The 26,574-nt window shown below is 43.2% G+C and overlaps 1 protein-coding gene across 3 annotated transcripts in view; it reads right to left on the bottom strand.

The window, feature by feature from the left end:
- fras1 (Fraser extracellular matrix complex subunit 1) overlaps window positions 1-26,574 on the bottom strand; it is a 564,498-nt gene that overhangs the window by 102,481 nt on the left and 435,443 nt on the right. For all 3 annotated transcript variants that reach the window (XM_072253146.1, XM_072253145.1, XM_072253147.1), the window contains 3 exons: window positions 8,202-8,321; window positions 5,323-5,502; window positions 2,722-2,846 (listed from right to left, as the gene is read on the bottom strand). In XM_072253146.1, the coding sequence (XP_072109247.1) occupies window positions 2,722-2,846; window positions 5,323-5,502; window positions 8,202-8,321 (425 nt within the window). The remainder of the gene's footprint in view (window positions 1-2,721; window positions 2,847-5,322; window positions 5,503-8,201; window positions 8,322-26,574) is intronic.

The raw sequence follows: 26,574 nt of genomic DNA on the forward strand, positions 1-26,574 counted from the left end.
CAAGGACTCTTCCACCCCCACCGATGACCCCTTCTCCCGTCTTCACCCCTCCTCTTCTTCATGGACACCCCGCTCTGGTTTTCTGCCTGCTTTGGATCTCTTTATTGCTAACTGCCAACGGGACATCAACCGTCTCGACTTCACCGCACCTTGTTCCCATTCCAACCTCACTCCTTCGGAACGCTTTGCTCTCCACTCCCTCCGCACTAATCCTAACCTTATTATTAAACCCGCCGATAAGGGGGGTGCTGTTGTAGTCTGGCGTACTGACCTCTACCTTGCCGAGGCACAGCGACAACTCGCGGATACCTCCTCTTATCTACCCCTCGATCGTGACCCCACTAAGGAGCACCAGGCCATTGTCTCCCACACCATCACCGACTTTATCCGCTCAGGGGATCTCCCATCCACTGCTACCAACCTTATAGTTCCCACACCCCGCACTTCCCGTTTCTACCTCCTACCCAAGATCCACAAACCTGCCTGTCCTGGCCGACCTATTGTCTCAGCTTGCTCCTGCCCCACCGAACTCATTTCTGCATACCTCGACACTGTTTTATCACCCCTTGTTCAATCCTTTCCGACCTATGTTCGTGACACTTCTCACGCTCTTAAACTTTTCGATGATTTTAAATTCCCTGGCCTCCACCGCCTTATTTTCACCATGGATGGCCAGTCCTTATATACTTCCATCCCCCATCAGGAAGGTCTTAAAGCTCTACGCTTCTTTTTGGATTCCAGACCCAATCAGTTCCCCTCTACCACCACTCTGTTCCGTCTAGCGGAATTAGTCCTTACTCTTAATAATTTCTCCTTTGGCTCCTCCCACTTCCTCCAAACTAAAGGTGTAGCTATGGGCACCCGTATGGGTCCTAGCTATGCCTGCCTTTTTGTTGGGTTTGTGGAACAATCTATGTTCCGTGCCTATTCTGGTATCTGTCCCCCACTTTTCCTTCGCTACATCGACGACTGCATTGGCGCTGCTTCCTGCACGCATGCAGAAATCGTTGACTTTATTAACTTTGCCTCCAACTTTCACCCTGCACCCAAGTTTACCTGGTCCATTTCCGACACCTCCCTCCCCTTTCTAGATCTTTCTGTCTCTGTCTCTGGAGACAGCTTATCCACTGATGTCTACTATAAGCCTACTGACTCTCACAGCTATCTGGACTATTCCTCTTCTCACCCTGTCTCTTGCAAAAATGCCATCCCCTTCTCGCAATTCCTCCGTCTCCGCTGCATCTGCTCTCAGGATGAGGCTTTTCATTCTAGGATGAGGGAGATGTCTTCCTTTTTTAAAGAAAGGGGCTTCCCTTCCTCCACTATCAACTCTGCTCTTAAACGCATCTCCCCCATTTCATGTACATCTGCTCTCACTCCATCCTCCCGCAACCCCACTAGGAATAGGGTTCCCCTGGTCCTCACCTACCACCCCACCAGCTTCCGGGTCCAACATATTATTCTCCGTAAACTTCCGCCACCTCCAACGGGATCCCACCACTAAGCACATCTTTCCCTCCCCCCCCCTCTGCATTCCGCAGGGATCGCTCCCTACACAACTCCCTTGTCCATTCGTCCCCCCAATCCCTCCCCACTGATCTCCCTCCTGGCACTTATCCGTGTAAGCGGAACAAGTGCTACACATGCCCTTACACTTCCTCCCTTACCACCATTCAGGGCCCCAAACAGTCCTTCCAGGTGAGGCAACACTTCACCTGTGAGTCGACTGGGGTGATATACTGCGTCTGGTGCTCCCGATGTGGCCTTTTATATATTGGCGAGACCCGACGCAGACCGGGAGACCGCTTTGCTGAACATCTACGCTCTGTCCGCCAGAGAAAGCAGGATCTCCCAGTGGCCACACATTTTAATTCCACATCCCATTCCCATTCTGACATGTCCATCCATGGCCTCCTCTAGTGTAAAGATGAAGCCACACTCAGGTTGGAGGAACAACACCTTATATTCCGTCTGGGTAGCCTCCAACCTGATGGCATGAACATCGACTTCTCTAACTTCCGCTAAGGCTCCACCTCCCCCTCGTACCCCATCTGTGACACATTTTTATGCACACATTCTTTCTCTCACTCTCCTTTTTCTCCCTTTGTCCCTCTGAATATACCTCTTGCCCATCCTCTGGGTCCCCCCCCGCCTTGTCTTTCTTCCCGGACCTCCTGTCCCATGATCCTCTCGTATCCCCTTTTGCCAATCACCTGTCCAGCTCTTGGCTCTATCCCTCCCCCTCCTGTCTTCTCCTATCATTTTGGATCTCCCCCTCCCCCTCCAACTTTCAAATCCCTTACTCATTCTTCCTTCAGTTAGTCCTGACGAAGGGTCTTGGCCTGAAATGTCAACTGTACCTTTCCTACAGATGCTGCTTGGCCTGCTGCGTTCACCAGCAACTTTGATGTGTGTTGCTTGAATTTCCAGCATCTGCAGAGTTCCTGTTGTTTGCGTTTAAAAAGACAACAGCATATACTGCTACGCCACTGTATTGCCCCTTCATGCTCACTTCATGTCCTCTGGAACACATTCTTAACTTCTTTTAGTAGTGCTTTACCTTACCAACCCGGCCCTGATCTTCACTCTGCACACCTCCCTTGCTGTGCACTGGCTTAGGTTATCCTTATGCATACAAAAACCATCCTGAAATGAAAATCATCAGTCTCAAACCAGCACTTGTACTTTAATTGCCCCTGTGAATATCAGCCCTTTCATTACCTCATTGACACCATCGGACACTGAAAAGGTGAAATCGTCAGAATGTTTTTCTTCATCGCTTGTGTGGACATATTGAATGCTGCGAGCTGCAAGATCGGCCTGAGTGAAATGGGTGACCTTCGTTCCTGTTGGAAACAATAAAACATAATACAAAATAACGCAATCAAAACCACGAGGAAGTCTGCAGATGCCGGAAATCCAGAGCAACAGACACACAATGCTGGAGGAACTCAACAGGTCAGGCAGCATCTATGGGAATGACTAAACAGTCAATGTTTTGGGCCAAGACCCTTCATCGGGACTGAAAAGGATGGGGAGAAGACACCAGAATAAAAAGTGGAAGGGGCAAAGGGATGGAAGATAGCTAGGAGATAGATGAAGCCAGGTAGGTTGGAAAGGTAAAGCACTGGAACGGAAGGAATCTGATAGGACAGGAGTGGACCATAGGAGAAAGGGAAGGAGTGGACCCAATGGGAAGCTGATAGGCAGGTGAGAAGAAGTAAGAGGCCAGAGTGGGGAACAGCAGAGGGGAGGGAACTTTTTTTAAACTGGAAGGAGAAATCAATCTTTATTCTTTGGAGCTTAGAAGGTTGAGGGGGGACTTGATAGAGGTATTTAAAATTATGAGGGGGATGGATAGAGTTTTGACGTGGATGAGCTTTTTCCATTGAGAGTGGGGGAGATTCAAACAAAAGGACATGAGTTGAGAGTTAAAGGGCAAAAGTTTAGGGGTAACATAAGGGGGAACTTCTTTACTCAGAGAGTGGTAGCTGTGTGGTACGAGCTTCCAGCAGAAGTGGTTGAGGCAGGTTCGATGTTGTCGTTTAAAGTTAAATTGGATAGCTATATGGACAGGAAAGGAATGGAGGGTTATGGGCTGAGTGCAGGTCGGTGGGACTAGGTGAGAGTAAGTGTTCGGCACGGACTAGAAGGGGCGAGATGGCCTGTTTCCATGCTGTAATTGTTATATGGTTAATATTCATGCCTTCAAGTTGGAAGCTACCCAGACAGAAGATCAGTGTTGCTCCGGCACCCCAAGGGTGGTCTCAAATTGGCACAAGGGGAGGCCCTGAACCAATGTATATCAGTCCCAGCCATCTGGTATAAGTAACTGGATGATTGTTTAAACAATTACAATAGCTTTGCCAACTTAAGTACAATATTAGGTTCACTAGGTTAATTCCTGGGATGTCCGGACTGTCTTATGCAGAAAGGTTAGAGAGACTGGGCTTGTACACGCTGGAATTAAGGAGATTGAGGGGGGATCTGATTGAGACATATAAGATTATTAAGGGATTGAACAAGATAGATACAGGAAATATGTTCCAGATGCTGGGAGAGACCAGTACCAGAGGGCATGGTTTAAGAATAAGGGGTAGGTCATTTAGGACAGAGTTGTGGAGGTGTGGAACGCGCTGCCTCAGAAGGCAGTGGAGGCCAATTCTCTGGAGTCCTGAAAATTCTATGAAAATAAGTGGAGAAAAGAGGTCAGCTTTTGAAAATGCAAGGATCACAAGTTTCAGGAACAGATCTAATAGTTTTACCCTGACTCAGAATGGAGACAGAGGGACAAATAAAGTTACACTTTCACAATAAATTTATATTCTGCTTCTGGTTCAAGCTTAATATTGATGTACTATACAAGGTGTTCTCTAGAAGTGACCTATATTTTGATGTAACTTACAAAATCAAAGGTATTAGAGCAACTAAGGCCAAAGGAAATTCACGACTGGAGAAATTGAAAATGGATAATTTACACATCACATATTAGTACTGCCAAATGGAAGCTAAATCGAAGAAAACCATACCAACCAGCAATCCCCTGAACTAATCCTACCTTAATCACGGGGCAATTTTCAATGACCAATTAACTTACCAATCGGTAGGCCTTTGGACGGTGGGAGGAGACCAGAGCACTCGGAGGAAACCCACGTGGTCACAGGGAGAACGTACAAACTCCTTACAGGCAGCAGCAGGAACTGAACCAGGGTTGCCTGAACTCTAAAGTGTGGTGCTAACCACTATACTACCCTATTTCTGAAAATGGTAGTTTTATTACAGCTATAATAATTATTATTACAAATAAGCTTACTATTTAAGTTGAGGGATATAGGCTCGGGGCTAACTGTGGCATTAGCCTCCCCATTAAGCACATTAACATAGGTAAGGTAATTGTGATCTATGTCATTCCCAAGAAATACAACGGAATTATTTTTACTTAAATTTAATGAAAACATAATGTACACAATCAAAACATTCATTTGTTCATCCTATTAAGCCTTAAAGCCACGGTGCTAGGCAATCTTACTGATCCAATTGGAACTGTTTGTTAATTATCCTTATTTCGAAAGGGAGAGAAAGATTTATGGAAGGGATAAGGTTGACAAGAACATGGTGTAATTTCACTCAATGGATCTTCTTAATTCAAACTGGGATTCTAGCCCAAATCAAAGACTGCGGATGGAATTTCAGTCTGAACATTTACTACAAAATAAAAATCAGTCTCACATTTTAATTGGTTTCATTAAACTGTAATTTCTTAGGAATCATAATGATTTCAATTCTCTGCAGAAGCAGAAGGCAAGTATCTTTTCCTTTTACCTGGAGAAGCAGTATGCTCAATATGGCCCAACTGAGGCTGCTTGTTTAATCTGTAAATTAGTTCCCCAGGTTCACTGTCCTGGTCAGTTGCTGACAGCTGAAGTGTTGTTATTTTTTTCACCGAGTTTTCCTCCAGTACTAAACCTTTGTTAACTACAATAGTAGGTGGAAGCTTATCTTCTGCAAAATTAAAACACAAATTAATATCCACAACATTATATCCCGGCCTCCTTGCAAGAAGAGAAGAGTTGGGTTGTTAGTTCAAGTTCCCATCAATAGACAATAGGTGCAGGAGTAGGCCATTCAGCCCCTCGAGCCAGCACCGCCATTCACTGTGATCATGGCTGATCATCCACAATCAGTACCCTTTTCCTGCTTTGTCCCCATATCCCTTGACTCCGCTATCTTTAAGAGCTCTATCCAACTCTTTCTTGAAAAAATCCAGAGAATTGGCCTCCACTGCCTCCTGAGGCAGAGCATTCCACAGAACCACAACCCTCTGTATGAAAAAGTTTTTTGTCAACTCCATTCTAAATGGTCTACCCCTTATTCTTAAACTGTGGCCTCTGGTTCTGGACTCCCCCAACATTGGGAACATGTTTCCTGCCTCTAGCGTGTCCAATCCCTTAATAATCTTATATGTTTTAATCAGACCCCCTCTCATCCTTCTAAATTCCAGTGTATACAAGCCCAGTCGCTCCATTCTTTCAACATATGACAGTCCCGCCATCCCTGGAATTAACTTCGTGAACCTACGCTGCACTCCCTCAATAGCTAGAATGTCCTTCCTCAAATTTGGAGACCAAAACTGTACACAACACTCCAAGTGGGCTCTCACCAGGACCCTCTACAACTGCAGAAGGACCTCTTTGCTCCTATACTCAACTCCCCTTGTTATGAAGGCCAACATGCCATTAGCTTTCTTCACTGCCTGCTGTACCTGCATGCTTACTTTCCGTGACTGATGAACAATGACACCTAGATCTCGTTGTACTCCCCCTTTTCCTAACTTGACACCATTCAGATAGTAATCGGCCTTCCTGTTCTTGCCAAAGTGGATAACCTCACATTTATCAACATTAAACTGCATCTGCCATGCATCTGCCCAATCACCCAACCTGTCCAAGTCATCCTGCATTCCCATAACATCCTCCTCACATTTCACACTGCCACCCAGTTTTGTGTCATCTGCAAATTTGCTAATGTTACTTTTAATCCTTTCATCTAAATCATTCATGTATACTGTAAATAGCTGTGGTCCCAGCACCGAGCCTCGCGGTACCCCACTAGTCACTACCTGCCATTCTGAAAAGGACCCATTAATCCCTACTCTTTGTTTCCTGTCTGCCAACCAATTTTCTATCCATGTCAGTACCCCAACCCCAATACCATTTGCTCTAATTTTGTCCACTAACCTCCTATGTGGGACCTTATCAAAGGCTTTCTGAAAGTCCAGGTACACTACATCCACTGGCTTTCCCATGTCCATTTTCATAGTTACACTCTCAGAAAGTTCCAGAAGATTAATCAATTCCCTTTGTAAATCCGTGCTGACTCGGACCTATCCTGCTACTGCTATCCAAATATTCCGCTATTTCATCTTTTATAATTGATTCCAGCATCTTCCCCACCAGTGATGACAGACTAATCATCACCCCTGTCACCACTTTTTTAAATAATACTTTTTATAAGGATTTGTACTTTTTAAACAAACTCATATTTTTCACAGTGTGTGATGGTTCATCCCACTCACTGGTAGAAAGCGATATAGCAACTAAACAAATAGTTTTTCACCTTTCTCGTTTTTCATTGGTTAGGAATTAGCATATTACCCACATGTTGCAAAGGTTTTAATTATGCAGCCTATTAGCTTGCCATTAGCCTATTAGGAACTTCTTATCTATAAAAGTGATGGACTTTTCAGAGGCGCCATCTTTTCTTTTGCTCTTTCATTTTCACATTCACTTCTCAGTATCATTTCTCAACTCTCGATTTAGTTTGCTTAGTATTTGTATGTTTGTAATCTAAAATAAACTTAAATGTTGGATTTAAGACTGCTCATTATTCCTGACTCCTGAAAGAACCCTAAATAGAGACCCATCCCTGCAAATTCCTTCATGTACTCATCAGATGATTTATCTTCACTTTGTGTAGCTGTGCACTCTGTTCCAATACACTACAATTATAAAGATAGCAGAATCAGCAAGTGAAATTGTTCAATAAAGTCAGGTTGCTAGCTTAGGACCCATATTTGGAGATCTGCTGTCATGTTAGATGGAGTGATCTAAGAGTAGAATGTCTGGCATTCTAAATCTAGGATCTTCCTCAAAGTTAACATTTGCTAAAAGTGATCGCACAGCTGCAGGTTTAAAAAGTCCCTTACATCCGGAGTGTTTCATTATTTTTAATTTTACAGAGACCTATCACAAATTTAACTAAGAGAATGCCTGAACTTTTGATCAATCTGGGGATAAATCAAGATCCAAGTTCCCAAAAAAAATCAATTTTCTTCTTAAAATGATCTTTCAATAAAGTTTGAAACTTCTATACACAGGTTCCCAATCCCACTAAAGCCTATTAGCCTCAGAGCACCCCTCTAATGACAGGTGACCTATGGGTAACAATGTGCATTAGCAGCTACCTTGGCTAGTTAACATGGGAACCCCAACTTCAGAAAGTCCATTTGGGGGTACATCCCGGTAACTTTTCTATGTTGCACACAACATGGATTTTGGACCCAAAATAGGTGTTAAGATACAAACCAGCACACACCATATAAATATGACATTTAACAATGAATAAAAAACAGAAAAGTACAGGCCCATGATATTGTGCTGTCCTTTAAGAATGAAACAAGCAAAGAGTGAAGGCACTCTCACCGAAAACAGTGATGAAGAAGGACTGATTAAGGAGTTTATTTCCATCTATATCCACAACATCAAATTTAAAAGCAAAACTTCCACCTGGCCTTCCCTTTTCATGTCTATACTCTATAAATCCTGGAACAGAAAAAAAATATTAATTTGAAAATAATTATCAATATTGTTTCAGCATGCTTTTAAAAATGTTATTATTTTATCAGTATTTTCAATGTTACTGGAGGATTAACAAGTTAACAATATACAGGTTTCCCCCACCATCCGAAGGTAGAGCGTTCATATGAAACAGTTCGTAAGCCGAAATGTCGTAAAGTGAAGAAGCAATTACCATTTATTTATATGGGAAAATTTTGTGAGCGCTCGCAGACCCAAAAATAACCTACCAAATCATGCCAAATAACACATAAAACCTAAAATAACAGTAACATCTAGTAAAAGCAGGAATGATATGATAAATACACAGTCTATATAAAGTAGAAATACTTTTCCACAATCATTACTGAACTGTTCTCCGGAGCGAAAATCTCACGTAAGTGCCATCGGCAGAAAATCTCACGCAAGCGCTGTTGGCAAAAACACGGTGCAAGTGCTCTCCAGTAACCTTTAAGCTATGAAGCTGCCAAATCATACCAAATAACACGTAAAAATACACAGCCGATATCAAGTAGAAATAATGTATGTACAGTGTAGTATCACTTATGGGAACTGGGACAGCGCCGAGCAGACTGATGATGGTGTGTTAGACTGAGTTGGAGTTTGGGTGGTGCAGTGACCCCCCACCCTCCAGGCCGCTGAGCGATACATTACCACGAAGAACGCAGGGGTCCAGCGGTATCCAGGAGGCACACAGCACATCCTTAAGAAAAAAGCTGAAACAAACATGCTAATTCATTAGGTGCCGCCCATAATTGTCGGCGGCACCTAATTAATTAGAATGTTTATTTCGGCTTTTCTCTTAAAGATGTGCTGTGTGCCTCCTGGCTACCTTTGCATTCTCCATGAATCGGTATCTGTCCATGGCCTGGGGGTTGGAGTGGTGGGACACTGGGGTGTCATCTCGTCGCCTGTTTCCATTAGAGCAGGCAGCTCATCTTCTCCTATGACTGCCCACCTCGATGTCGAAGGTCGAGGTTTGTCGTCTGCTGTGGCTGATGTGGACGGCTTGCTTGACTGCTGAGCCTCACGTATTATTCTATCACACAGTTCTTGAATAAGGACTCAAACCATCCTGCAAATATCTCCTAAACTGACGTACCCTTTCAAAATTAAAGTCGTACTTTATCATTACTCATTCGGTTTCGATTGTTATCCTTTTTTCTTCCAATTGCATCAGCTCTTCATCTATCAGTTCTTGGTGATGGGATGCCAAAACCTCTCCAACATCATTTTCGTCAACTTCCACAAGCCAAACTCACGTTGTCCTTACTTCGTTCACCACGATCAAAACGCTTAATTATGTCTAGTTTTACCATAAGTGTAACACCCTTACGAGTTCTTTCAGGCTTTTCCGATACCATAGAACTCATCTTGCAAACGGCTGCTCACAGGCACGTGCTTAAGCAATGCCAGCGAGAATCTAGGGGAGAGCGGCTGCTCAGGGTGCGCGCTGCCTTTTATCGCGTGCTGAATTTTTTTTCTTAACAGTGAAAACACCTTCTGAAAGCGAAAATAGGGTACTAATGTAGGTCTTTCGTAACAGTGAGATTTCGTAAAGCGAACGTTCGAAAAGCGGGGGACACCTGTACTCAAGATTTTAAAAATCTTCAGTGTTGTTCAGTTTTTATGTTTAATTTGGTTTCTGAGTTCAGTGATTTCCTTTGAAATATTGCTCTTCCAAAATTGAAAAATTCTCCTGCGAAGTATATAGCTGATGTGATAGAAAACAGTAAACCTGTGAAAATCTTAGACCACCAATCCAATCCTAAAATCACTCTCTCCAAAGTCAAGATCAAATAGACACAGAGTGTGTCCAGGACCATAAAAATACGTTTCAGGAGCAACAGCATCAGATCCAAAAGCTGACCTATCTTTAGTTCAGATGCTGATGAACCAATTCAGCACTTGTCAATATCAAAGCTTTCCAACATTGTTCTTTATAGAATATTCAGAGCATGCTGCAGGCATGCTTCTTCAGCAGACAGGTGATGGAATTCACAATTTAGGGAGCAATGCAAGATGATTTCTGACTACTCATGGAGATGGTTAGGAGGTCAAGATGGACAGCAGCACCCAGATTCAGTGGGTGTACATGTCTCTCTTCTGAGAGAATGCAGTGATTAATCTATCCCTTTGTCACATAATACCAGTGGATTTTCCACAAATAATTTCTAACGTTGATCATTTTGCACTAAAATGGACTTTGTTTTTTCTAATTATGTTGTTTCTGTAAAAATTGTGCATTATTTGCTTACACTTGTCTTGTGAATGCTGCATTTATGTCGCTAAGTACCTGTGTTGCTGCAGTAAGCCTTTCATTGCACCTGTACGTATATGTACTGATGCACAGGACAATAAACTTGACTGACTTTAGTTTATGCTGGCATACACAGTGATCAATTCTTCTTAAGCACAATTATTTAACCTTTAAAGACTAACACAAATATGAATCATATGTAAAAAGCATATTGATATGAAATTGCTGAATAAAATGCACAAGGACTCATGGAATAATAGTTATTCAACAAACTCTTAAAAAGTACACTGTACAGTGTGTACTTTTACTGATTCCATACTTAAATAACTTTCCCATTACAAGCTTTTAGCAGTATTGCAGACACCAAATAGAGACTGTATTACCCAAAATGAAACGCATTCACACCCAACTTGATACATAATGAGTGCACAAGAGGTCTTTGTCATGCATTAGTTCGCACAAACCATTACTGCATCAATAATCACCACCTGGGAAATTGGCCCAGCATCTCCAGATGTGACATTTCTTTGCATGCCTGATAATTGACACTTTGTCTGTCACAGAGCCAAAGATATCATTGGCCACACAGCTCAAATTTCCTTAAGTGCCAGCAAGAGTTTGAGCTTCTCACCTGTGAACTACAGTATTACTTTACAAAAAATAATCCTGGAGCACATTCCACACATTCCACAGTGTTTCAAAATGAGACACCAATAATTGTGGTCTATACTGTCACGTAAATTTCCTGCACACAGCACCTGCTACCCTTGTAGTTCAATAGCCAACATAATGAGAGATAATTCCCTGGGAGCTCCCTCTACTGAATGCAGACAATTGTTCTGATCACTTGTAGACAATTAATCATTTTGTCTGGGCCATCTGCCAATAGTTCATCACAAGGGGATGCCAATTTAAATTACAGTGTTACTACTTCAGAGAATCTGTCCTGGATCCAGCTCATAATTGCAATTGTGAAGAAAACATGGCAGCGCCTCTACTTCCTTAGGAGATTCCACATGACATCAAAAACTTTGACAAACTGGTGGAGTGTGTATTGACTGGCTGCATCACAGACTGATATGGGAACACCAATGCCTTTGAACAAAAAAAAATCCTACAAAAGGTAGTTGATTCCACCCAGGACAACAAGGATAAAGTCCTCCCAACCATCGAGCACATGTACATGAAATACTGTCATAGGAAAGCAGCATCCATTATAAGAGGTCACCACCACCCATCAGGTCGAAGGTACAAGAGCCTCAAGACTCGCACCACCAGGCTCCAAACAGTTACTACCCCTCAACCATCAAGCTCTTGAATAAAAGGGGATAAATACATTCATATGCCCCATCATTGATATGTTCCTACAACCAATGAACTCATTTTAAGGACTTTAAACTGGAGTTGCAGGGGGATGGAAACCAGAGTGCCAGAACAGCAGGTGGAGAGATTGTGGAGACAAATGTTGGTAAGGCCTCAGAAAAAGTCAGGAATCAAAAGATTGAGCATAGTGCACTAATGTCCTGAGCTGCCTATATTTCCATGCACTAAGTTTCGTAGGAAAGACAGATAATCTTGTTGAAGATGAGGAAGTTGGTTTACAGACAGAGGCAATGTGTAGTGAAGAGAGGCTGTTGATAGGACAAAATTTCAGTCAGCAGGATGAATTGCAACATAAATGGCACATAAAATTGAAAATGGTGAATACAGGACTGAAGGTGTTATATTAGAATGCATGCAGTATATGAGGTAGATGAACTTGTAGCACAATTACAGATTGGCAAGTATGACGTTGCAGACATCACTAAATCATGGCTGAAAGATTATAGCTAGGAGCATAATGTCCAAGGATACATATTGTATCGAAAGGCCAGACAGTAAGGCAGAGGGGCAGCATTGCTTGTGGGTAAAAAAAATGAAATCAAATCATTAGCGAGAAGTGACATGGGATCAGAAAGTGTTGAATCTTTGTTGATAACAGTCAAGGAACTGTAAGAATAAAAAGAAACTGATGGGAATTGTATACATACCCTCACGCAGTAGTAAGGATGTGGTCTACAAAATTACAACAGCAGATAGAAAATGCATGCCAAAAGGGGAATTCAACATGCAGGTAGTTTGGGGAAATCGGGTTGGTGCTGGATTCCAGGAGGGGGAATTTCTAGAGTGCCTATGAAATGGCTTTTTAGAGAAGCTAGTGGTTGACCAACTAGAGGATTAGCTATTCTGGATTGGGTATTGTATAATGAACTGGAATTGATTAGAGAGCTTAAGGTAAAAGAAATATTAGGGGAAAGTGATCATAATATGATCAAATTCAACCTGAAATTTGAGAAGGAGAAGCTGAAGTTATAAGTATCAGTATTACAGTGGAGCAAAAGGAATCACAAAGGCATGAGAGTGGATTTGGCCAGAAATGATTGGAAAAGAACACTGGCAGGGATGATGGCAGAGGAGCAATGGCTGGAATTTCTGACAGCAGTTCAGAAGGCACAGGTTATATACATTCACAAGGGGAAGAAATATTCTAAAGGAGACATGACATAACCATGGCTAACAAGAGAAGTCAAAGCCAGCATAATAGCCAAAGAGATAGTAGAGCAAAAATTAGTTGGAAATCAGAGGATTGGGAAGCTTTTAAAAACCAACAGAAGACAACAAAAAATAAATCATTAATAAGGTAAAGATGGAATATGAAAGTAAAATAGCCAGTAATATTAAAGAGAATAACAAAAGTTTCTTCAGATATATAAAGTGCAAGAGAGGCAAGAATGGATGTTGGACAGCTAGAAAACAATGCGGGAGAGGGAGTAATGGGGGACAAGGAAACGGCGGATGAACTGAAGAAGTATATTGCATCAGTCTTCATTGTGGGTCATGAAGTGTGTGAAGATACCATTACAAGAGAGGTTGTTCTTGAGTAACAGACAGGTCTGAAGGTAGACATGTCACCTGGACCAGATGGTGCACACCGCAGGGTTCTGAAAGAGGTGGCTGAAGAAATTATGGAGGCATCAGTAAAGACCTTTCAAGAATCACTAGATTCTGGAATGGTTCTGGAAGACTGGAGAATTGCAAATGTCACTCCATTCTTCAAGAAGGAACAGAGGCAGAGAAAAAGAAACTATAGGCCAGTTATCCAACCTCACTGGTTGAAAAGAAGTTGGAGTCAATTTTCAAGGATGAGGTCTCAGGGTACTTGGAGGTATATGATAAAATAGGCCATAGTCAGCATGGTTTCCACAAGGGAAAATCTTACCTGACAAATCTGCTGGAATTTTTTGAAAAAATAACGAGCAAGGATAGACAAAAAAAAAAGAATTGGTTGATGTTGTGTACTTGTATTTTCAGAAGACCTCGGACAAGACGCCATACAAGGCTGCTTAACATGGTATTACAGAAAAGATTCTAACATGAATAAAGCAGTGGCTGATTGGCTGGAGGCAAAGAGTGAAAGTAAAGGGAGCCTTTTCTTGTTCTCCGCCTGTGACTAGAGGTGTTCCACAGGGGTCTGTATTAGGACAGATTCTTTTTACGTTATATGTCAGTGATTTGGATGATGAAATTGATGGCCGTGTTGCAAAGTTTGCAGATGATATGAATATAGGTAGAGGGGCAGGTAGTTCTAAGGAAGTAGAGAGGCTACAGAGAGACTTAGATTAGGAGAATGGGAAGAGAAATTGCAAAGGAATAGTGTCAGGAAGTTTATGGTTATGTCCTTTGGTATAAGAAATGAAAGGGTTGCCTGTTTTCTAAATAGGGAGAAAATACAAAAACTGAGGTGCAAATGGTCCTGGGAGTCCCTGTGTATAGTTCCCCAAAGGTTAATTTGGAGGTTGAGACTGTGGTGAGGAAGGCAAATGCAGTGCTAGCATTCCCTTCAAGAGGACCAGAATACAAAAGCAAAGATGTAATGTTGAGAATTTATAAAGCACTAGTGATGCTTCATTTGGATTATTATATGGAGAGCTGGGCTGCTTATCTTAGAAAGGAGGTGCTGAAACTGGAGAGGGTTCAAAGGAAGTTTCATAAAATGATTCCAGGATTGAACAGCTTGTCATACGAAGAGCGTGTGATGGCTCTGGGCCTGTATTCAATAGAATTCAGAGGAATGCGGGGTGAACTCATTGAGACCTATTGCATGGTGAAAGGCCTTGATAGAGTGGATATGGAGAGGAGAGTTTAAGACCAGAGGACATTCACAATAGAGGGGAGTCCTTTTTGAATGGAGATGAGGAGGAATTTCATTAGCCAGGGAGTAGTGAATCTGTGGAATTCTTTGCCACAGGCAGCTGTGGAGGCCAAGATTTTATGTATATTTCAGGCAGATGCTGATAGACTCTTGATTGATCAGGGCATGAGGGGGCACGGGGAGAAGACAGGAGATTGGGGCTAACAGGAAAATTAGATCTGCCATGATGAAATGGCGGAGCAGACTTGAAGGGCCAAATGGCCTAATTGTGCTCCAATATCTTATGGTCTTTTATAGTTATTATTCTATAGATTTGCTGATTATGCCCACAGGGTTGGTATATAGTGCGATTTATGTGCTCTGATAATAACATTCACTATGAACTTTGACACACTGGAGGCAATAATATTTTCTTCCATGGCAGCCTTTTCTGTCTCTTTATTTTGGCTGCACAGAATGAGTATGGTAAACAGTAACCCATTTTCAAATGTAACAGCCTGGTTAAGATTTTTACTACTGTGCTGTAGGTATTTCATTTTAGCAGTTCTGCAAGAGCAGTCTGTTCTGCTTTTAACATGTTTGGGTTTGAGCTAAAGTTAAGGGGCTATGTTGTTCAGGTTAGGATTATTGTGCCAGGCAATCTAGATGGTGGAATTGGGAGAAGGTTCCAGAGAACGTTGAGTGGAAAGGTTTTGGTGGTGGACACTAAGGTCTTTTGGCAGGAGCTGGGAGAAGGCGGGAGGGAAGATGGCTGAGGATGCCTTTCCTGTTGCACAATGTGCAGATGAAAAGCTTCAAGGAGAAAGGACCAATACTCCCATGGGATAGTCCGTTTGTACGAGATGGATTTCGAGGGACCTTTGGAAGGTGGTGTGTGCATTAATGCAGTCCATGGGTTCAGCTAACAAGTTAAAGACAACTTGAAAATGAGCTCTAACTTATGTGCACATTTGGACTGGGTTAACTATATGGACATCTTTTTTCTTTTTCGATAAAGCTGAAATTTGCAAATATACTTTCTTTATAATTGTATACAGACTACTATGTTATTTGTTACTGAGGGGTAATTACACGTGGGCAGCCTTTGCACAGTATTCGCTCTGATTGTGGGAAGTTGAAACATCCTGGCTCTCCCCGTCAGGTGGGACCCAAGTCATACCAACCCTAGATGTACAAACTTTGAGAAAGGTGGTTTTCTCACCACGGAGTCCATTGGCTTGTTAGTGAGGGGTTAACCGGCCGTGTTTCTAGAGACGCGCAGTAAGAAGGGGCTTCACTGTGGGGGCTATCGTCCATGATCTGATTCACTAACACTGTGTATTTGCTGTAATAATTAAGTGATTATATGTTTAAGTCTGTGTTTAAACTAATGCCTGAAAAAGATTTGTGTATCAACACCATGGAGATTAAGCTTTGGTGCGATTCAAAGAGATTACTCACAACAAACGCTTGACTTCTGAGCGGTGCGGATATCCGCAACTCAGATGAATTGTTGATTAGGGTTTTAAGTACCGTTAAAGTATTAGCCCTTAACTTGCTCTCTATATCATACTGCCCAGGCAACATGCATGGTCATCGCTGACCGACAGAGGCCTCAGAAAGGTATATGGGAAAGCTACCCTTGCTGAATGGCATTTTGATCAATTAGCAGCAAGGATGTTGTGTTAGAGCAGACCAGCAAGGACATGATGAGAGCGGATCTGTCTGGTGCAATTGTGCTGCCTGGAGAAGTAGGGCCTTGGATCGTCCACACTCTTAGGGAAGGGGCAAGAAGTGTGGCTCAGGGTGAAGAATTTAAAGATAATTTGCTCTCATTTCTGCGTGTGAGGGGAAGGAATTGTCCAATGTGAGAAGTCTAATGAGTCATTCAGCAGTTGATTTAAATTCTGAGCTCATTTTGGCTATTACATCACTGGTTAATATGCATAAGCATACAGTGCCTACAAAAAGTATTCACCAGCCCCAGTAGTTTTCATGTTTTAACTGTTTCACAACATTGAACCACAGTGGATTTAATTTGGCTTTTTTTGGTACAGATCAACAGAAAAGACTTTTGTGTCAAAGTGAAAACAGATCTCTACTAATTGATCTAAATTCATCACAAATATAAAACACAAAATAGTTGATTGTATAAGTATTCAACCCCTCCAAGTCAGTATTTAGTAGATGCACCTTTGGCAGCAATCACAGCCTTGAGTCTGTGTGGATAGGTCTCTATCAGCTTAGCACATCTGGACACTGCAATTTTTCTCCGTTCTTTACAAAACTGCTCAAGTTCCATCAGATTGCATGGGGTTCATGAGTGAACAGCCCTTTTCATATGCAACTACAAATTCTCAATTGGATTGAGGTTTGGACTCTGACGTGGCCACTCCAGGACATTAACTTTGTTGTTTTTAAGCCATTCCTGTGTAGCTTTGGTTTTATGCTTGGGTCATTGTCTTGCTGGAAAACAAATCTCCCAAGTCACAGCTCTCTTGCAGAATGCATCACATTTTCCTCCTGGGTTTCCCTATATTTTGCTGCTTTCATTTTATCCTCTACCTTCAATAGCCTTCCAGGACCTGCTGCAATGAAGTATCCCCACAGTATAATGCAGCCACCACCACACTTCATGGTAGGGATGGTGTGTTTTTGATGATATGCGGTGGATGGCTTATGCGAAACGTAGCGTTTAGTTTGATGGCCAAAAAGCTCAATTTTGGTTTCATCAGACCATAGAAACTCTGTCAGCTGACTTCAACATCTCCGACCTGCCTTCTGGTAAACTTTAGCAGAGATTTCATGAGGTTTTTTTCCTAACAGTGGCTTTCTCTTTGCCATTCACCCTTAAAGCTGCAACTGGTGAAGCACCCCATCAACGGTTGTTGTATGCACAGTCTCTCCCATCTCAGCCACTGAAGCTTGTAACTCCTCCAGAGTTGTCTTGGCAGCCGCCGTCACCAATCCCCTTCTTGCACAGTCACTCAGTTTTTGAGGACAGCCTGCTCTAGGCAGATTTACAGCTGTGCCATATTCTTTTCATTTCTTCATGATTGACTTAACTGTACTCTAAAGGATATCCAGCAACTTGGAAATGTTCTTGTATCCATCTCCTTGCTTGTGCTTTTCAATAACCTTTACGTGGATGAGTATTATTTTGGCTTCACGGTGTAGTGTTTGCCAGGACACTGACTGAACAGTTGGACCTTCCAGATCCAGGTGTATTTTTACTAGAATCAATTCAAACACCTTGACTACACACAGGTGATCTCCATTTAACTAATTATGTGACCTGTGATGATTTGGTGTGTCATGCTAAAGGAGGGGAAACTTGGGCAATCAATTATTTCGTAATTTACATTTGTAATTAATTTAGATCACGTTGTAGAGATCTGTTTTCACGTTGATATGGAAGAGTCTTTTTCTGCTGATCTATGTCAAAAAAGCCAAATTAAATTCACTGTGATTCAATGTTGTAAAACAATAAAACATGAAAACTTCCAAGGTGGCATGAATACTTTTTATAGGCACTGTATCTGTGGAGAGCTGAAGTTACTGTAGGCTGGGAGTGTTCTCAGAGGTCAAGCCCACACCCGATGGGGAAGAAGAATATGAGGTTTATGCTGAGCAGATATCTCAGTTACTGGATGAATGGCAGTGTTCAGATAAATATGCAAAAACAGAAACTGGTAAAGAGCTTGAAGGGCCCGGCAGATGATATAGTGAGGTGCCTCAAGGCAGAAAATCCATTAGCCATGTCAGCTAATTACCTGCAAGCTCCAGAAGGTGCTTTTGGCACTGCTGGAAGTGCAGCCGATTTTAGGATGAAATTCAGGCACACATTGCAGGAGGAAGGAGAGAAGTTGTCAGAAAGGGGGTATTCAGCTGTCTGAGAGAAATGGCTTGAGGATGGAGCAAGTTGTGGAGGGTGCACTGTCACATGACGTGATAGCTCTACAAATTTTAATGATCCGTAAGATATGTCCTCCTCCATCTTTGGCCGGTTACTCAGGGAAGTTAGAGAGGAGGATAATGCAGTGGAGGAGTGCGAGACCACTCTCGGCAGGTCAAAGCCCTTGGTAGTAGCTTCTGTGGCTAAAGTGACCCCTGATGCTACACAAGCAGTTTTGCAGGATATTGTGAAAGACACAATGGCAGAGGTATCTTGGAGGATGCCAGTTGGTGCTGCCACCGAGCATGACATGGCCGATAGGAAGTCGAATACACTGTTAGGATGTACCAAGGCGAGGGTTGCAAATGGGCAGGGATCTTTGACCAGGGAAGTGACTAGTATTTTCCATTGCAACTGTGGAGAAGATCAACAGGAAAAACTTCAGAAAGTAAATCAACGGTAAGCACAGGAGCACTTAAAGGACTGCTTTAAATCGGTGGACTGGTCTGTATTCAGGGATTCATCTTCGAACCTGGATGAGTATGTTGTAGTTGTTACTGAGTTCATCCGTCGTCGTCGTGGCTATCCCTCGAGGTCGAGAATGATGGTCTTCATTCTGTTGATCTATCTATGACCTCTCAAGTGGCTTATAAGTCCAATCTTAACTTTGAAAGTTCTTCCGCATTCAGGACAGGTCGTTCCAGACAGCAGATCAGGCTTTGGTTGTTGCTGCCTCTTTCCATTGTCTTCTCTTTTCTTCTCATTCTGCACATCTGTTGGTTTCAAAAGTTGCTGTTCCTTCTCGGATGATGGCTTGCCAGAGTTTTCTGTCCTTGGCATTGGTTTCCCAATTGTTGACGTCGATGTTATATTTCTTCATGTTGGCTTTTAAGACGCCTTTGAATCTCTTCTGTTGTCCGCCTCTTTTACGTTTGCCGCCTTTAAGCTGGGAGTAGAAGATTTGTTTCAGCAAACATTTGTTTTTCATCCGAACAACATGACCGCTCCATCTTAGTTGGTTCTTGATGACGTAAGCTTCAATGCTTGTGGTTTTTGCTTCATTTAGCACACTGACGTTGGTTCTTCTATCTTCCCAGATGATATTTAACATGTTTCGAAGACAGCATTGATGGAACTTTTCAAGTGCCTTCAGATGTCGTCGGTATGTTGTCCAGGTTTCTGGCGCACACAGGAGTGTTGGGATTACCACTGCTTTGTATACTAGCATTTTGGTATCTGTTCGGATGTCACGATCATGAAAGACTCTTGTTCAGAGACGTCCAAAAGCTATTCCAGCGCATTTAAGAAGAATGAGGGGAGACCTCAGAAACATTTCGAATGTTAAAAGGCATGGACAGAGTGGATGTGGCAAAGTTGTTTCCCATGATGGGGGAGTCTAGTACGAGAGGGCATGACTTAAGGATTGAAGGGCGCCCATTCAGAACAGAAATGCGAAGAATTTTTTTTAGTCAGAGGGTGGTGAATCTATGAAATTTGTTGTCACGGGCAGCAGTGGAGGCCAAGTCATTGGGTGTATTTAAGGCAGAGATTGATAGGTATCTGAGTAGCCAAGGCATCAAAGGTTATGGTGAGAAGGCAGGGGAGTGGGACTAAATAGGAGAAAATGGATCAGCTCATGATAAAATGGCGGAGCAGACTCGATGGGCCAAATGGCCTACTTCTGCTCCTTTGTCTTATGGTCTATGGTCTTATGTTGGATCTCGTCATTAAGGTCGACATTGGAGGAGAGGTGACTTCCAAGGTACGGAAAGTGGTTCACGTTTTCCGGGGTTGTTTCGCCAAGTTGAATTGATGGTTCTATCCAATTTTTCCTCAATTGGTGACGGTTAATAGATGATCTGAGTCTTCTTGGAATTGATGGCAAGTCCAAGTTTCGTGTTGCATGGTTGAAGGCAGTCAGAATCTGTTGTAGGTGGTTTTCTGAAAGAGCTGCAACACTGTTGTCATCTGCGTATTGGAACTTGATGAGCGAACTCATGGATATCTTCATTTTGGACTTGAGACGGGCAAGACTGAGAAGTCTGCCATCTGTTCTGTGGACAATTTTGATTCTTGGGGGTAGGTCGTCCTTGATAATGTGGATGATTGTCGCAATGAAGATGGTAAACAAAGTTGGGGCAATTATGCATCCCTATTTTACTCCTGATCTAACTTGGAAAGGCTCATAGTTACTGTTGCTAACCATGACTGTGACAAGCAAGCCATTATGGAGGCTTCTCAGGATTCGAATGTACTTTTCAGGGCATCCATAGGTGGATAAGACATCTCATAGGAGTTCCCTTGATACCGAGTCAAGGGCTTTGGTGAAGTTTTTCACGACATTTTTCTTGTAGTTGTCGCATTGTGAAGATCATGTCGATTGCTCTACGTGATGGTCTAAAACCAGCTTGTATCTCTGGAAGGATCTTCTCAGCTAAAGGCTTGAGCCAATTATTCATGATGCGGGTGAGGATCTTCCCTGCTGTTGCTAACAGGGAAATTCCACGATAGTTTCTGCATTCGGATCGATTACCTTTCCCTTTGCAGATGGTAACAATTGCTGAGTCTCTAAAGTCTGCTGGTACGTCTTCATTTATCCAGATCTTGATGAGAAGTTGATGCAGTTGATAATTAAGCAGGTTACCTTCAATTTTGTAAACCTCGGTTGGTATTCCATCGAGTCCAGCGGCCTTGTTGTTTTTCAAGGTTTTTATGGCTTCCTTTACTTCAAGTGTTGGTATTTTGCTTAGGGAGTCTTCAACGGGCTGTTTTGGAATGTTGTTAATCACATTCCTGTCAAATGAGACGGTTTGATTTAGAAGATCTTCAAAGTGCTCCCTCCATCTAGAATTGATGTCAGCATTGCTCTTCAGGATGGTTGAACCATCTTTGCTTTAGAGAGGGGCTTGACCGTGAGTGGATGGGCCAAAAATAGCTTTGGTTGCGTTAAAAAAGCCTTGAGTGTTGTTGGCGTCTGCTAGTTGTTGGATTTCCTGAGCTTTCTTCCTCCACCATTGGTTTTTCAGGTTTCGAGTGCTCTTCTGGACTGCAGCCTTGCATTCCTGATAGCGTTTCCTTTTGGTAGCCGATCGTTGGACACTTTGTAAGATAAAGAAAGCGTTTCTCTTTTCGTCAATGAGTTGTTGGAGTATTTTGTCGTTATCATCAAACCAATCCTGATGTTTTTTCATCTTGAACCAAATTGTTTCTTTGCAGGAGGTGATGATAGCACTCTTCAATTGATTCCAGTGATCTTCTACAAATGGTGGAATTTGTTGAGGCAGTTGTACTTGAAGATTTTGTTGGACCTTCTGTACATGGCTGATGTCTTGAAGGATATCAACATTAAATTTCTTAAGTGTTCTGATTTTGGTCTTCGCTATTGGGCTGAATCTTCTTTCTCATGATGGACGAGATGAGTCGATGGTCTGTCCAGCACTTGTCGGCACCAGTAACAGCTATCAGTACATCTTGTTGGTCCCAAGATCGTACGATGATGTAGTCGATGAGGTGCCAGTGTTTGGAGCGTGGATGCTGCCAGGAGAATTCGTGCCTGTTTTTCTGGCAAAATAGGGTGTTTGTAATCACCAGGTTGTGTTCAGCACAATTGGTGAGGAGGAGTGTTCCATTGGCATTGACCTTGCCAACTCCTTCCTTGCTTATTATTACAGTCCAGAGCCTATGATCTTTCCCGACTCTGGCACTGAAGTCTTCCAAGAGAATGATCTTGTCGTTGTTGGGAACAGGAAAGGACGTGGTCAAGTTGGGCATAGAAGTCCATCTTTACTTCATCTTCAGCATCCAGAATTGGAGCATAGGCGCTGATGATGGTGGCGTGTTGGTTCTTGACAAGTCAGATTTGCAGAGTCATGAGACGTTTGTTGATTCCCAGTGGTTGCTCTGTCAGCTTCTGAAGTAGGCTGTTTCGGATGGCAAAACCTACTCCATGGATCCTTGGTTGTTCAGGATCAAGTCCTGAACTGAGTTCATTAAAACCTATGTGGATGAGTGTGTGCCTACAAAGACTTACTGTACATTCCCAAACTAAAAGCCATGGATGAACCAGGTGGTCCGTGTCTGCTGAAGGCTAGATCTGTGGCATTCAAATCCAGCAACCCAGGTCTGTACCAGAAAACCAGCCATGATTTGTGGAGGGCTATTTCAAGGGCGAAGAAACAATTTCAAATGAGGTTGGAGGCAACATCGGATGTATGACAACTCTGACAGGGTTTGCAAGACATTACTTCCTACAAAGCAAAACCCAATAGCATGAATGGCAGCGATGCTTCACTACCAGATCAACTCAACAACTTCCATACCCACATTGAAAGGGAGAATATAACTACAGCTGTGAAGATCCCTGCTGCACCTGATGACCCTGTGATCTGTCTCAGAGGCTGATGTTAGGCTGTCTTTGAAGAGGATGAACCTCCGCAAGGCAGAAGGTCCCAATGGAGTACCTGGTAAGGCTCTGAAAACCTGTGCCAACCAACTGGGAGGAGTAATCAAGGACATTTTCAACCTCTCACTGCTACAGGCAGAAGTTCCCACTTGCTTCAAAAAGGCAACAATTATACCAGTGCCTAAGAACAATAATGTGAGCTGCCTTAATGACTATCGCCCAGTAGCACTCACATCTACAGTGATGATATGCTTTGAGAGGTTGGTCATGACTAGACTGAACTCTTGCCTCAGTAAGGACCTGGATCCATTGCAATTTGCCCATCGCCACAACAGGTCAACGGCAGATGGAATTTCAATTGCTCTTCACGCGGCCTTAGACCACCTGGACAATACAAACATCTATGTCAGGATGCTGTTCATCATTCTCACAATCCTTATTGAGAAGTTACGGAACCAGGGCCTCTGTACCTCCCTCTACAATTGGATTCTCGACTTCTTAACCGGAAGAAGCAAGCAGCTGAGAAGGAGTGAAAAAAATCGGGTAGAAAAAGTTGTTTTTTTCTTTTAAACACTGCTCGGGGAGAAGGGTCTGCACTGCGCAGGCGCGTGACGTAGCGCGCCAAGGTTTAAAAAGAGAAATTTTCAACGGTTCTTGTTTCAGTCGAAGCAAGCAGCTGAGAAGGAGTGAAGAAATCGGGTAGAAAAAGTTGTTTTTTTCTTTTAAACACTGCTCGGGGAGAAGGGTCTGCACTGCGCAGGCGCGTGACGTAGCGCGCCAAGGTTTAAAAAGAGAAATTTTCAACGGTTCTTGTTTCAGTCGAAGCAAGCAGCTGAGAAGGAGTGAAGAAATCGGGTAGAAAAAGTTGTTTTTTTCTTTTAAACACTGCTCGGGGAGAAGGGTCTGCACTGCGCAGGCGCGTGACGTAGCGCGCCAAGGTTTAAAAAGAGAAATTTTCAACGGTTCTTGTTTCAGTCGAAGCAAGCAGCTGAGAAGGAGTGAAGAAATCGGGTAGAAAAAGTCTTTTATTTTTTTTTTTTTTTTTTTTTAAAAACACTGCTCAGGGAGAAGAGTCTGCACTGCGCAGGTGCAGGTGCAGGTGCAGGTAGCACGCCAAGGTTTAAAAAGCAGACCACCATATACAGCGGCCATCGTCGGAGTGGACTGAGTCAGAGTGGGACGGCTTTGGCTCAAACAGGCTACGGTGAGAACAGGCAGAGGGCAGGGTAGGTTCCGGTAAGTTTTTTGTTCAGATTGTTTAGTGCAGTGAGAATGCCAGGCAGGATGTTGGAATGCTCCTCTTGCAGGATGTGGGAAGACAGGGAGCCCTCTGGTGTCCCTGACAACGCCACCTGCAAGAAGTGCATCCAGCTGCAGCTCCTGACAAACCGCGTTAGGGAACTGGAGCAGGAGCTGGATGACCTGCAGATCATTCGGGAGAATGAGGAGGTTATAGATCGTAGCTACAGGGAGGTAGTTACGCCAAAGGAGCAGAGGACAGGAAATTGGGTCACTGTCAGGCGAGGGAAGAGGAAAGGACAGGCAGAGCAGGGTTCCCCTGTGGCCATTCACCTCAACAACAAGTATACCGCATTAGATACTGTTGGGGGGGATGACTTACCTGGGACTAGCTGCAGTAGCTGGATCTCTGGCACTGAGTCTGGCTCTGCAGTGCAGAAGGGAGGGGGGAGAAAGAGGAGAGCGGTAGTTAAAGGGGACTTGATAGTCAGAGGTGCAGATAGAAGGTTCTGTGGTCGTGACAGAGAATCCAGGATGTTTTGTTGCCTCCCGGGTGCCAGGGTCAAGGATGTCTCTGATCGATTGCATGACATTCTGAAGTGGGAGGGTGATCAGCCAGATGTAGTGGTGCACATCGGTACCAATGACATTGCAAGGAACAGTGAAGAAGGTCCTGGACAGTGAGTATAGAGAGCTTGGTAGGAAGTTGAAAAGCAGGACCTCAAGGGTGGTAATCTCAGGATTGCTACCTGTGCTAGGTGCCAGTGAGGGTAGGAATAGGATGCTCTGGAGGAGGAACAAGTGGCTGAGGAACTGGTGTAGGGGGCAGGGTTTCAGATTTCAGGATCATTGGGACCTCTTCTGGGGCAGGTGGGACCTGTACAAGACAGATGGGTTACACTTGAACCACAGGGGGACCAATATCCTTTCAGGGAGGTTTGTTAGTGCTATTGGAGAGGCTTTAAACTAGATTTGCAGGGGGATGGGAACCAGAGTGCCAGAGCTGACAGAGTGGCTGGGGTGAAAATAAATGATATTGAAAGTTTAAGCAAATCCACTGATGGAAAGGTTGTGAGTGGTGGTAAAAATCTTCTGAGGTGTATATATTTCAATGCTAGGAGTATTGTGGGGAAGGCGGATGAGTTGAGGGCGTGCATTGACACGTGGAATTATGATGTTGCGGAATTATGATGTTGTAGCAATTAGTGAAACTTGGCTACAGGAGGGGCAGGACTGGCAGCTTAATATTCCAGGGTTCCGATGTTTCAGATGTGATCGAGGCAGAGGAATGAAAGGTGGGGGAGTAGCATTACTTGTTAGGGAAAATATTACAGCAGTGCTCAGGCAGAACAGATTAGAGGGTTTGTCTACTGAGTCCTTATGGGTGGAGCTGAGAAACAGGAAAGGTATGGCCACATTAGTGGGATTGTATTACAGACCACCCAATAGTCAACGAGACTTGGAAGAGCAAATCCGCAGAGAGACAGCAGGCAACTGCAGGAAACAAAGTTGTGGTGGTAGGGGATTTTAATTTTCCATACATTGATTGGGACTCCCATACTGTTAGGGGTCTAGATGGTTTAGAGTTTGTAAAATGTGTTCAGGAAAGTTTTCTAAATCAATATATAGAGGGACCAACTAGAGGGGATGCAATATTGGATCTCCTGTTAGGTAACGAATTAGGGCAAGTGACAGAAGTCTGTTTAGGGGAGCACTTTGGTTCCAGTGATCATAACACCATTAGTTTCAATTTGATCATGGACAAGGATAGATCTGGTCCTAGGGTTGAGGTTCTGAACTGGAAGGCGGCCAAATTTGAAGAAATGAGAAAGGATTTAAAAAGTGTGGATTGGGACAGGTTGTTCTCTGGCAAAGATGTGATTGGTAGGTGGGAAGCCTTCAAAGGGGAAATTTTGAGAGTGCAGAGTTTGTATGTTCCTGTCAGGATTAAAGGCAAATTGAATAGGAATAAGGAACCTTGGTTCTCAAGGGATATTGCAACTCTGATAAAGAAGAAGAGGGAGTTGTATGAAATGTATAGGAAACAGGGGGTAAATCAGGTGCTTGAGTATAAGAAGTGCAAGAAAATACTTAAGAAAGAAATCAGGAGGGCAAAAAGAAGACATGAGGTTGCCTTGGCAGTCAAAGTGAAGGATAATCCAAAGAGCTTTTGCAGGTATATTAAGAGCAAATGGATTGTAAGGGATAAAATTGGTCCTCTTGAAGATCAGAGTGGTCGGCTTTGTGCGGAAC

Source organism: Mobula birostris, chromosome 3, assembly GCF_030028105.1.
Source record: "Mobula birostris isolate sMobBir1 chromosome 3, sMobBir1.hap1, whole genome shotgun sequence".
Classification (NCBI taxonomy): domain Eukaryota; kingdom Metazoa; phylum Chordata; class Chondrichthyes; order Myliobatiformes; family Myliobatidae; genus Mobula; species Mobula birostris.